This window comes from Botrytis fragariae (assembly GCF_013461495.1).
Source record: "Botrytis fragariae strain BVB16 chromosome Unknown tig00000012, whole genome shotgun sequence".
Classification (NCBI taxonomy): domain Eukaryota; kingdom Fungi; phylum Ascomycota; class Leotiomycetes; order Helotiales; family Sclerotiniaceae; genus Botrytis; species Botrytis fragariae.
In genome coordinates this window covers 3,134,979-3,147,656 of record NW_023500989.1, presented here as the reverse complement: position 1 = coordinate 3,147,656, position 12,678 = coordinate 3,134,979, and the positions used below count along the sequence as shown (strand labels likewise).

Genomic DNA, 12,678 nt, shown 5'->3' with positions numbered 1-12,678 from the left:
TTCAATCCTTTTGTCTATATGCCCATACTTTTTTTCATTAACTCTTCCATCTAGTAATCCTCCCTTCTTTTCAACCCACTAATAAGCCCAAAAGCTTTCCGAACTAGTCGAACAATTATTGCATTCCTCTCGCGATGGAATGAATCCACTCTCTCTTTTCACTTCCCTATCCTTTCTCCTCGCCTCATCTAGAATCTTCTTATCACCAGCATATTGATCTCGCTCGTCACTCATAATTCTATCAATATCTCCCCAATTCTCATCATCCGGATTCATCTCCCTATCCTTCTTACCCTCATCACCAATATGCGGACCATCTGCTGCCGTTGCCCAAGGTAGACCAACAATCCACGAGGAAGATTCTTGGCCTGGAATTGCCACTGGTGCAGTGGTTGCGTTGGAGATTGTGAGAAAATCGGGGGAAGAGGAGGACTGCGTAATCTCTTGGGGGGATTAAGACGAGGGGGACGAGAGGGACGAGTAGGAGACGCTGCGAATTGTAGACCTGCTTGTTGTTTCGAGGTGGGTGGACGGCGGATGGGTCGGGGCAGGTTGGCCCATTCTACTTTGCGACGGCTAGGTGTGGTTAGGTGGGAGGGCTGGGCGCTTTCCCATTCGGGTTCGCTGGGATGGATATCGGTCGTTTCGGTAAGTTTAGTAGCTTTGACGGGTTTGGTGGGTTTGATAGCTTTGGAAACTTTGGTAGCCTTGATCGCATTGATAGCTTTGGTAGCCTTGGTATCATTGATAGGATTGGTATATTTCCAATTCTCGGTGCTCCTGGATGAAGGAACAGGGCATCGTCCATTCTCCTCATCATCATACGGAGAAGTCTCATCAAACGTACGATAACGAAAGAAAATTCTTCGCGTTATCAATCCTTCAAACTCCCCATATGATTCGTAACTATATCGCTTTTGCAGCTTGGTAACGTGAAGTTTGCAAACGTAGTTGAGGAAGTAGGTGAGGGAGAAGAGTGCGCAGCAAGACATGATGAAGAATAAGGAATAGAGCATGATTCTTGTTGTATCTAAAGTCTCTTTGGGTGCGGAGACTGCGTTCACAGTTTGGTTAAGGAAGAAAGACCTAGCGTAAATTCTTCGGAACTGGGTGGGTAGTGTGGACGCCGAATAGTAGGGTGGTTGAGTTGGTTGTGTCGAATAGGAAGGTAAAAGTGGTGGAGAGACAAACATAGTATTCGAGGAAGTGATGCGTGGCGAGAGGGTGCTATCTGTGAATCTGCCACCGGTAATCATTTTTGTGATCATTTTAAGGATGTTCACGTGGTGGTTAAATGGTGTTCCAATGATGAAGTTTTGGTGGTATCGGAATAGATGATCTTAAGCTATTCAAAAAATATGATAAACATTTATGTGACAACAAGTATATAACGATGAGATGAATATGATATTGTGACGTGTTCAAGATACTCTGATAATATTTTCTGTGTGATGCTTTTTCGTGCGATGTGTAGGAAAATATTTCGAGGGCAGAAATTATTTAAATCCATTTTCATCAAATATTTTTCTCTCAAGGGTTCGATATGAGAATCGAAGTGAACTAATGTTCTAGTTCTCCCTCTAGACATGCGCTAATGTCTGTCAAGCACAATACTAATGACGGGTTACATTGCTTATCTACTATTAGTAACTGAAATTGAAGTCCATACAGTAATTTCAGTGGTTGTAATGATGACATTTAAAAGCTAGTCAGGCTCAGTACATAGTTTATATTTTTGATCGGTAAACTGGGGAAGGACTGTGGGGTAAAAGTCAAACTACTTTCGCTTAGCCCCCCTTTAGTTTTGGAGCGAGTGCTGTTGAAGCCAAGCTAGATCGAACTATATCACGTGATTCGTTTATAGAACGTCTGGCCAGACGTAGTTATCGGGACTTGATTTCGTATATGTGATCTCTCAAAGTTTGATCGGAATTTTATTCCCGGCTCATGGCTAGACAATATCAAGTTCTGTAAGGTGTTTGAATGTTGAATTTGTATGGTTGTCACCGCTATAACTCCAACTACAGTGCTGACTCATTTAACATCCAGCACCTTCCTTGCGACGCTCTATTCCGCTCATCCATATCTTATGACAAGAAACCAGAATCCTTTAAAAGAGGTTGCTGCCGACCTTCATTCCGGCTTTATCTCCAAGTACCATGGTACTGTTAAACTTGTCCCCCATCAAAAAATCCCAGCCAAGGGGTTCCAAGACAAAAATCAAATAACCCAAAACCCAATTTTCAAATCTCAAAGCCCAACTCCAAAACCCCGATCCCCGATCTCTGATGTTGTTGAAACCGAAAGAACGCATATTTGATTCATTAGTAGAGACGTTTCGTGGAACCACAACCGCGCGCTTGTGTTTTGAAGGCCAAAGAAAAAGTTAAAGAGATCAGTCCAATACTCTGCCAATTTTAGGGGTGAAAATTCTTTCATGATATCAGAATCATTCGTTTGAATTGAAGTGAAGGGCCTCAACATACCTTGAAAAATTCTAGGCCCAACAATCGACCCATTGGCTGCATCTAATCGCAAGCAAAATCTTATATTTGAGGATATATGGTACAAAAACTCTCAATTATCAAAACCGTAGAAACCACTTGATGGCTCCACATTCATAAAATAGTCTATTCAATGTCAGTGATATAGTTCTGTAGAAATGTGAAAATTTTTGACCTTTCAATAAATTCGTACCGCTACTCTACAGTACAACCATAATGTTCAAACACCTTTCAGCACTGTTACAGTACAGCTTTTTGAAAGTCTAGTAGCTCATTCCATGATAGTTCCATGATACTCCAGATTCTCGAGTGCAGTCAGACGGAGATCTCGGAGTCTTAAAAGTTCAAAATATGGCTTCAATGACTTATCTTCAATATCCTCGGCAACTGAAGGCTCCAGTCCAGCCTGGACTTTCCTCCAATACATATCGTCTGTGACTTGGAAATCCTGGTCTATCCAAGCTTCGATAAAGTCACAGTCCATTTTGCCACCCAATCTGGTAAAAACCCTCGCGAGTCTTTGTTCGAACTCCCGATATTTGTACTCTTCTTCGAGCTCGCGAGCCAGACGTAATTGAAAGCTGGCATGCTTATAGCCAACCACAAATTGAGGGCGCCATCCATTAAATTCAATTGAACAATACATCATTTCTTCGAAGTCCTCTCCCAACGATTTGAAACTAATAAGATGTTCGAGTACGGTTAGAGTGAGTAGCATTGCCTCGAGGACTGTATCAAAGTAAATCATAGAACCTCCCCAAATAATTAAAGAGGCTTCATATAAAAACAAACTCATCGTTACAGATAAGTATAACAAGAATATTCGATATTGATGGCAACCCCTCCAACCCTTTGATCGGTAGTAGATGTACTGGATGAATTCAGAAATTATCCAGAAAATCACAAAAGACAAAATGTAAATTAAATGACCCGCTATTATGAATATTGTTCTGTAGAAATTTTCGCTAAAACACGAATTATGTCGTTGGCACATGATTGTCGAGAATTAATTATTTGAAGATGAGATGGATACCTTGAGATTATACAAGAGTGAAGAATGATCTGGCTTTTTGATGTATAATAACTATAATCAAGGCTAAGTCTCATGTGACGAATTGCTCTAAATGCCTGTAACTAACGCTTTTACTGGGTAGTGAATATGCTAGACATTATCTTCTAAAGTTTAAAGTGTTATTTTGAAATTTTTGATGCCAAGTGTTGTACTAATTTTGAGTAAAGGACAGTTCTTGTAATCTATCATCTTCATCAGTCTCATATCTACCACTAGAATTGACCATATTCTCAAGACTACAGGCAGTATATGTTAAGGACTCCTCAAAAATTGTATAGTTTTCAATGATCGACATTGAACTGCTCAATTCCAGATAATTAGCCTGAAGTCACAGAAATCCCAGCGCCGCATGATTGACTTGCACAATGAGAGAGATAGCTTCTGCAACTTCCACTCCGGCGAGTAACAATAATAGCCGCTGTGTCTTCTCTATATTTGAATCTCGTACAAAGACTTGGCAATTGAGAGCCTTTGAGAAGTGGGAATTCAAAATTACTGCCAACATTACACAGATTCTCGGCTAGGAAACCCAGTTTGAGTTCATCATGATTACACGTCATTCTTAATTCTTAATTTTTTTATTTAAAAAAAGAGCAAAAAATATATAGTTGGCCAACGATGCCCTATATTAGAAGTTAGAACCAGTGCAAATTCTTTCTCTTTGAATGATGACTTTTTTGATCACCATCGAAATCGTAATTTTGAATCACTTCAATTTCAAGGCAATTAAATAATCCTCAATCATCCAATCTCGTACGTATTCCCCCCATCCGAACCATGAGAAGGTCTAATCATTGAAAGTTCGAGTTTCAGAATGTCACCATTACCAGATATTACTGAGATTACAGGGCCTATCATAAATGGCACTGATATTACACAAGTTGAACTCACAATTATGGAAACGATTATATTTGGCTTCTTCGCCCCATTAGGAATTATATGTATGATTTTTATCATTACCTCGTGGATTGCGATACTCATTATCTCCATTTATGAAACAATAAATGATTGGAGACGTGGTTCATTGGATGCAAGCGAGAGAAGACCAATGTCGAAACCGACGAACATATATCTCAATTCAGTTAATGAGAGTGCGAGAAACTCACTTTTGGATGTCAAGAAATGGTCGGAACACGCGATCAAGGGAGTTGAATTTTTCAGCAAGAATGACTTGCCAAATTACGGAACGATAACGTGGATGTCAAGAGATGAGATTGATGCTCTTCAAAGAAGCAGAGCAGTATCTAAAGAAATGATGGGGATGTCCTTAGGAGATGATCAAGTATAGAGACCTGGATCTTTGAGGGCGCGATAACGAGATTAGATGAAGATGTTTTGGTTCAGAGTCAGGACTGGTTCAAGAGGAAGAGATTTGACAAAAACTTAGTGAGAAGAAAAGTTTGGAGTCATTGAAATCTGGAAGACTGTCATTTGATTTCAATATTTAAATAGTATGAAGAGTCTTAAATGTAACATTATACAGAGATCGCTTTGTACAACATTTCACTAAGTCTCAGGATGTCAAATCTATATTGTGCTCTATCAAAAGTATGGGAATGCGTATTATTACTGAAGACATGTCTCATCATACTGAATATTCTTTGGATAGAGGCCGAAAAACTTTTAAAAATGATCTACTAACGTAATTTATTGTATCATGTCATATTGATACTTACTTCCCTCACTTCTGAAAGTTCATGAATCTTGCACCGACTGTATTTCCAGATTTGCAAGGACTAGATGGCTGTATTTGCAAATTTCTGTTATCCGAATGTCATCGTTTCCTTTTAGATAATCACTACAGACTTTAGCTTTGTAGATCTGTACAAATTTACCCGAACAAGTCAATAGCGTTTATCGAGGGCCAATGTCAGAATTTTCAATGTTAAGAGTTTTGAAAGTGTTATTAGTGTAAATTTATTCTTGATCTTCTCAATCTGCCACATTTCGCTTCCAATGACAACATTTCTTCTCGCATACCACCCGTTTGTGGGAAGACTCTAAACCTAGATGTTAGTCTCAACAATATTTAACCAAGATTCATGTCGACGATCTACATGGGCCAATTGCCAAGCTTTGAACTCAAATATTTGTCATGCTTCAAGAATCATAGATACTTGTGACTAGAGAACATGTATATATTGCGTTGTGTCTGTAACTAAAGTTCTTGACTTCCAGAAAAACAAATCATCCCATTCTAATCAACGAAAAGTACCAAGTCTACAGCAAGATTATAATGCCTGCGCTACTCAATTTTCACCAAACACAATTGGATCCTATTACCGAACCCGTTCTCGACATCATCAAAGCAGTCAGATATGGACACGGACAGATACCCAGAACCTCTCCAACCGCGATATTTATGTATGGACTCGCAAGTGGGCTAATCATCATGACATCCATTATCGGTCTTCTCTTGGTATTATTCGATCGAATTCTCCGTAAGGAAAATGTGAAAACCATAAGATTTGGTCCTCACTTCCCTGAATCGCAAGGAGGGGACAAATTCTTCCTCGAGCAGAAAAATGGTACGATCTACGAGGGTATTGTGACTTTTAATGAGTCACATTACTACGAGATCAGAAGTGATGAGGCGATAGATCAGGAGTCAGTTATCATTCCTTCCTCTAAGTTAGAGCAGGCGGAGATAGAGGACGATCGGAAAAAAGCAAAGAGAGAAATGAGAAAGGTCGAAGAGGAACACGAGTACCAAGCTTTTATGGGTAGATTTTCTATTGAAAACTTTGCTACTTTTATGGATGCTAATGTTGATAATGATGAAATTGAAGAAGGTGAGGATGAGGATGATGATGAGGATTCCACAACATAGATGGTACTCGATCGGATTCTTTGACCATTTTTGGGAGATATCAAAGTGGATAGTGGAATGCATTGTGACATTTGGCACGAGCTCTGATTATTGTCAAGATCTGGGGATCGGGTGAAGAATTAAATGACTTGGACACTGTTTTGATTGATAAGGATTAATGGAAGGTGGAGTCGAACGGATTCTGGATAGTGGTGTTGTATTATTGGGTGCGCCGACGAGAGTGGGGATTACATGACAGGGAATGGAGGAGCTGAAGTTGAGGTGGAAAGCAGAAATTCACCAGAAACTCACCAGTGTGTCGAGCAGTTTTAATTGGAGACAATCAAAATGTATAATCATAATGTATAATCAAAGAATATTATGCGAGAGTTGTGAACCCAACACCGGTCCCAATGCTTGGATATATGTAACGAATATCGAGTAATCTGCATCTTTCAATCATCTTCAAATCTACCCCACCAGAGTTTACGGCTACTACAAGTGATCCTTCAAATTTTCTATGGCGACCGAGACTACGAAGACGGAGGGTGAAGGTCGTAGCGAAACAGGCGAAATGAAACAGAAAACTAAGGCCAGACAAGCAATGACTTCGATGATGCAATTAACACGATATCTGGAAGCGACAGGCGAGAGTGGATAGTAAGAAAAAAGAGAGATATGCGGACATATCAGCTATCAATGATTAGTAAAGTGTTTGATAAACAATAGGGTTGAAAGACAAACACCTGGCAGGCAAAATTTTAGCTACTTCAACGCAAAAATACTAAAGTAAGTTGCAACCGACAACTTTCCAGATCAGTATCATGATCTTGCGGCGTCCCCTTTTCTGAAGAAATGATTCATTGGAATGTCGTACCGCTCATCCTCACGGTATACAGACGATCGAACTTGAAGAAGAAGAGATACCACACAAGATCATTACTTAATAGGCTGAATGTTATAGACGCAATAAATCTAGTGCCTATACCTCCCCGTCCAAAACATCGAATAAGCGAGTCGGTTGACTTGTGGTTTCATGCACCACGATCAAGTCTCAAATCACATAATTCTTCCTCGCATCTTCAAAAACAGTAATCCATTTACCTTTTGCATCAAGAACGCTTTGTGGAAGTGTTAAGTCTAAGATTTGGGTCTTTCTATTATGTATGAAAGACATAGAATGATCTCTGGCTACAGGGTCGCTAGTTTTCTCAATGCCAAAATCCAAGCACCTCCACAGTACTTGACGTACGTTAAGATGTCGATTGCTCAGACTATGCCATTTCCTTTATTTCTTGGATATCGACCCGGAATTGAACAAGGCCTGGAGTTTTGTTGAAGGTAGGATGAACAAAAGCAGTGATGGTACGCAAAATACAATGCTCAATCATTAGCAGCCTTATCTTGGAATGCAGAGTTTCCCTTTGAGAAAATACTTAGAAAACATAGTTTTATTTTGCTTATTCAACGTTTTTAGTGTTTTCATGTTTATCCAGACAATCAATTACAGAACACAAGCATACAAGCAACATTCGTAGCTTCCCCAAATAATGTCCATATCTATCTGTTTTCCTAATCTTCTCGATCCTCTGCTTCCTCCAGAGCTACTTTTGAGTCGTACCTTCTCCATATCAACCGCCAAAATTGCTCTCAATCTCAGAAAGAAAAATATCTCTTACATTTTTTCATCATCATCATCATCATCATCATATCATATCACATCACCGATTTTATCCCACAAACTTAGGTATCTCGATTTTTGGTTATTAGCATACTATACATACAATATATATTTGCAAAATATATCACCATCCCTCCGTGTCGGCAAGAGAAACGCAAAAAATCCCGTGTTGATTTTCTATACCAGGGGAACCATCCCAGGACACTCGGAGAAGGGTCACAACAGCACGAAATGCATCCTCTATTTCAAAGGTACTTTGGACAGAGTTTAGCCAATGAAGACTCAAAGCAAAACCTCCCTGCAAACCCCAATTCCAAGAGCCCACAGCGCAATCCAAATGCGGGACCGAACTTTTCGCAGCCTACAAGAGTCCATCCTAGATCAGAATATCTGTCTAATCAGGTTCATCCTATGATAGAAAATGGCTGGAATGGAGGTCAACCAATGGAATTTAATGACTCGAAGCCATACTATTCGAACCTAGAAAGCCAATATCTAGGCACAAATTCACCTGTTACTATCGAAAAGAACGGACCGAGTTCTCAGCAAGGACCTGAAGCTCTCAAAGATCAATCAAAATTCAATGCTCGATTCCAACAACTTGACGTAAATTCTAGTCAATTTTCGCCTCAAGCCACAACAGCCAATGCTCCGACACCATACCAACTACATCAATGGGTCAATGGAAGTTTAAACACATTTGTCCCCATTGCAGTAAATGACTTGAATCCTCAGCGGGCGCAGGGAGAGTTCGATAATGGACTGGGATTCAGTCATTTAGACTTCAATCTTGTCTATACCCCACAATGCACAATACCACTATCTGAGCTGCATGTTCAGTTGACTTCAATTGCCCGTGAGATCAAGCTAAGAAATGTGGAGAGTATAAATGCAGCTTCAGAACATATGAAACCTCAGGGAAACGAAGAATTCTTTATGCTCTATCTTGTACGTAACATCTCTTATGCTCCAGACCTTTGCTTCTTAATCTAATCTGCAAAAGGTTGTTTTAGGGCAGTATATCCTACAAGGTGGGTCCGCTTGGTATACCAACCTTCCTCCTCCAGCCCCCAAATTGCTCATGTCACCCCGGGCCACAAAATCACTTTCTTCGAGTCCTATCCCATTTAAGCTGGAAAAAGTCAAGAGAGAGAGCAAAACAAATGATAGAGTTGATGAAAACAAATGCGCTCCTAAGAAAGTAAATCCAATTGACACTACAAACTGGGACACTGTTCTTCGTGATCCGGTCTTCTTTGAGCTCGAAGACGTAGATCATTCTGTTCCTCTGGACTCTGAAGGTATTCTCCTTGAACCAGAATATTTTGAGATCTATTCGGAGTACTCTACTAGTTCTTCAATACATGATGGAGGTTTTTTTTCTTCGTCTCCTTCCCCAGGGCCTGGAAACTCGAATACTCTTCTCTCAACATCCTCCATGCGAGTCCGCCCTCTTTCACCTTGTGCACCGGTATTTGTCCCCGCCAGCGAAAGTAACCAAACAGTTTCAAGTGTTGATGGCGATCATGAACCACTGGAGTCTCCAGACAATAAAGTCTTATCAAAGAGTCATTCTGAACCAACAAAAGCTAGAACTCCACGTGTAAAGTCTGTTTCATTTGTGGATGAGAAGATGCTTACAGACCCTTTTATCACCAATAACTCATCAAATACAACCACTCCATCCGTTGGCTCCCTTCAGCGAACTCGATCTTACTTATCGACTCCGCCAACTCCTATTAGTCCTTTCCTTCAAGCTAGCCCATCCGCTTTTGGCAGTCCATCCCCTAGAGAACTATTTGTTGCTCAAGGACCATTACAAATCCCTGGTAACATCTGTTTCATCCGTACGAATCCTGGCTCAGGAATAAGGGTCTGTGTCTTTCCAGAAAATACCTGGGTTGATCTTCCCCAGATAGGGATTCACCACTGTAATGAAGATTTACCAGAAATGTCAGTACATGTTACTCCTACCACGAGCAGACTAACAGCTAACTTTCATGTAGACATTATGTGATGGGTTCTGCAAGCTGGTTCTACACACAAAATTGGGTTCCGATATTATATCAAGAGATTCTTACTTATAATTCATTGAAAAGGTTTGAGGAACTTAGAACGGCGCCAACGCAGTCTGCACCCGAACCATACACTATACCAACTGGATATGTAGACATGTACGGAAGACCGACCTTTTTTCAAGCATGTAACTCTAGGCCTGAATCTAAAGCAGTATCGTGCCCTAGTGGCGACGACTTGGGTGTCAACTGGAATGCGACACTAGCCGAAAGAATGAGGATTAGATTAACCAAGGTAAGACAAATGTGGGAAGAATGGCAAGAAGGAGCTCGGGATGTAAGATTCCTTTGGCATCTTTGGAAGCGATGGGGCCGGATAAAGGGATGGACAGAGAAAAAAAATGGATGCGGGGATAATGCAAAGGCAGAAGAGATGGATATGACGGATCATTATCAATTGATGATGATAGTGATGTTCACGTCTAGACAAGGATTTGACACCAAACAAATTAGCTTTGAGGACAAGAAGAATATTTTGGATGGAAGATCGATTGAGCAATTTAACAAGGATTGGGAAGAGAGACAAAGAAAATTTGGCAGTTCGAATTGGTTGGAATGAGAAAATATGGAGGTCTTGAAGTAACGAATGACTACACAGCGATAATATAATGTAATTTCAGCGAAACAATCGATAGAGATTAGCATATGGATCAATATCTGAATTGTGCCGTTCCTCATAACGCACATTGAGCATCATATTCTCCTGATTTCACATGAGTTACATCGCGACTATTGTGCTGCCCTAGGATATTTAGAGTTGCTGTGTGAATTGATCAGCACAAAAATAGATGATGACATTTAAGACTCCAGACTTTGTGGGCACGTGCAATTAGCAGCAAAGGAAGCAGGTAGACTCACCACTTCCCACACCCTCATACTTCCTCCACCCCAATTTTTCAAGTCCACTCAAAGGATCCTTCGCGAACTCAATCAAAGTTCTCATCATCTCCTTACTCAATCTTTCTTCACCTCTCGTATTGGAAATACCACTTACATCTCTGCCCACACCATGCCACATATTCAAATCACTCAAATGATACGCACCACTTGTTGGATAAAGGCGCGTGTTATCGAAATCTCCAAAATATCGATATAGATAAACAGTGACATTATGCTTCAAGCGTAAGAGGGCAGACTGAGCAGCGGAGCAAGTAAATGTTTTGAGGTCGAAGAGATCCCACTGAGAGCGGCTGAAAGTGATGTTTTGGGCAAAAGCGGAGATGGCGTAGAAGCCTGATTCGTGATTCGCGTTGCCTACTAGGTATGGCAGTTTAGAGAATCTTCCAGCGTTGGCTCGGGTAGCATAGTCTGAAAACACAATCTTCTCGTCAATTGTTGGTACGAATTGTGTTCGTGGTAGAAATTCGGTAGGCGTGAGAGGTAAACTTTTGATGGCAGCCAAGATGGTTTGATATGGTGCCTCCTGCATACAGCTCACAACATCTTCTTCGACGCCACTCTTGCATCCAACTAGAACGGAAAGCTTATCCCAATATGACTTGCTCAATTCTGGACTATTAGGTTCGTCATTGATAGTTCCGGATATAGACATGAATGAAGAAGCAATCGGATCATCTGGCCAGGCAAATGCATGGTAATGAATAGATAGTCCACCAACTGATTGTCCGTACATGAGAATTTTGGATGGGTCTCCTCCGAATGATGCAATGTTTGCTTTGACCCATTCGAGGGCGAGTCGTTGATCCAAGATTGCTAGGTTGGCGCTGGGTAATAATGGTGAGCCTGGGAATCCAAACACGAGCAGTCGGTAGCTAATATACTTTAGTTCGTCATTTAAATGATTTGGAAGAAAAGAGTATATACTCAATAGTCACAACAACAATATCGCCAGTGGCAGCAAGATAATGTCCTTCATACAATGCGTTGTTGGTACTGCCGGACACAAATCTCCCTCCGTGAATGAAAAATATAACTGGCTTGAGCCCTTTTGGTGATATAGATGAAGTCCATATATTGAGCGCCAGACAGTCTTCACTGAATTCAAGACCCGTTCCACCAGTAGCTGTTGCATATATGCGGTCGAATGTGGAAGATTTGTTGGGGAAGGTGGGGAGAGGTGGAGCGGGGTTAAAGGGACAAGCTCTTGGGAGTGATGTTAGGTGGGGACTCAATTGCATTGAACTATTTAGTGGAGTATGATCCATCATAGATGCCCCAAAGAATCCGCTCGCTAATTTGATGTTCTTGACACAAACATAAGGCCCAAAGAGAGCAAAACCTACGGTGAATATTGTGAAGCTTTGTACGTATCAGAGGAAATGAATGGAACCGGAGGCCGGAATCTTAACGAGCCATTGGTTGCCTGAGCATATCGAATGCCTAGGAATTCAACAACATCACTTTCGTTTCTTGCAGAATGTCCAATGACTACTCCACTTGTCGTTTGCACACGAGGGATCGCAGTTCCACTGAAGCCAATGGCTGACGAGACAAGAGACGCAAAGAGAAATATCCAGTTAGAGGTAATGTCCTTCATATTGGTGAGCTCATGTGTAGAATCATATGTGACATCTCGT

The 12,678-nt window shown here is 40.9% G+C and overlaps 6 protein-coding genes across 6 annotated transcripts; 3 read left to right on the top strand and 3 right to left on the bottom strand.

Annotated features, from left to right (window-relative positions):
- Positions 1–78: 78 nt before the first annotated feature.
- Positions 79–1,256, bottom strand: Bfra_003196 (uncharacterized protein; the record flags this gene model as incomplete). Its single annotated transcript, XM_037333607.1, has 2 exons — positions 79–380; positions 434–1,256. 2 exons carry the CDS (start codon positions 1,254–1,256, stop codon positions 79–81), a joined length of 1,125 nt encoding a protein of 374 aa, XP_037195735.1.
- Positions 1,257–2,775: 1,519 nt separating this feature from the next.
- Bfra_003195 (uncharacterized protein) lies at positions 2,776–3,300 on the bottom strand (the record flags this gene model as incomplete). The annotated part of the gene is made up of 1 exon (XM_037333606.1): positions 2,776–3,300. The coding sequence occupies one exon, from the start codon at positions 3,298–3,300 to the stop codon at positions 2,776–2,778; it is 525 nt and encodes a 174-aa protein (XP_037195734.1).
- Positions 3,301–4,390: 1,090 nt separating this feature from the next.
- Positions 4,391–4,864, top strand: Bfra_003194 (uncharacterized protein; the record flags this gene model as incomplete). The annotated part of the gene is made up of 1 exon (XM_037333605.1): positions 4,391–4,864. One exon carries the CDS (start codon positions 4,391–4,393, stop codon positions 4,862–4,864), a length of 474 nt encoding a protein of 157 aa, XP_037195733.1.
- A 948-nt stretch (positions 4,865–5,812) lies between these two features.
- On the top strand, positions 5,813–6,890 carry Bfra_003193 (uncharacterized protein; the record flags this gene model as incomplete). The annotated part of the gene is made up of 2 exons (XM_037333604.1): positions 5,813–6,368; positions 6,871–6,890. The coding sequence occupies 2 exons, from the start codon at positions 5,813–5,815 to the stop codon at positions 6,888–6,890; spliced, it is 576 nt and encodes a 191-aa protein (XP_037195732.1).
- Positions 6,891–8,297: 1,407 nt separating this feature from the next.
- Bfra_003192 (uncharacterized protein) lies at positions 8,298–10,700 on the top strand (the record flags this gene model as incomplete). Its single annotated transcript, XM_037333603.1, has 3 exons — positions 8,298–9,014; positions 9,070–10,019; positions 10,073–10,700. 3 exons carry the CDS (start codon positions 8,298–8,300, stop codon positions 10,698–10,700), a joined length of 2,295 nt encoding a protein of 764 aa, XP_037195731.1.
- A 115-nt stretch (positions 10,701–10,815) lies between these two features.
- Positions 10,816–12,638, bottom strand: Bfra_003191 (putative carboxylesterase protein; the record flags this gene model as incomplete). Its single annotated transcript, XM_037333602.1, has 4 exons — positions 10,816–10,901; positions 11,000–11,913; positions 11,966–12,244; positions 12,385–12,638. 4 exons carry the CDS (start codon positions 12,636–12,638, stop codon positions 10,816–10,818), a joined length of 1,533 nt encoding a protein of 510 aa, XP_037195730.1.
- Between the last annotated feature and the right edge of the window lie 40 nt (positions 12,639–12,678).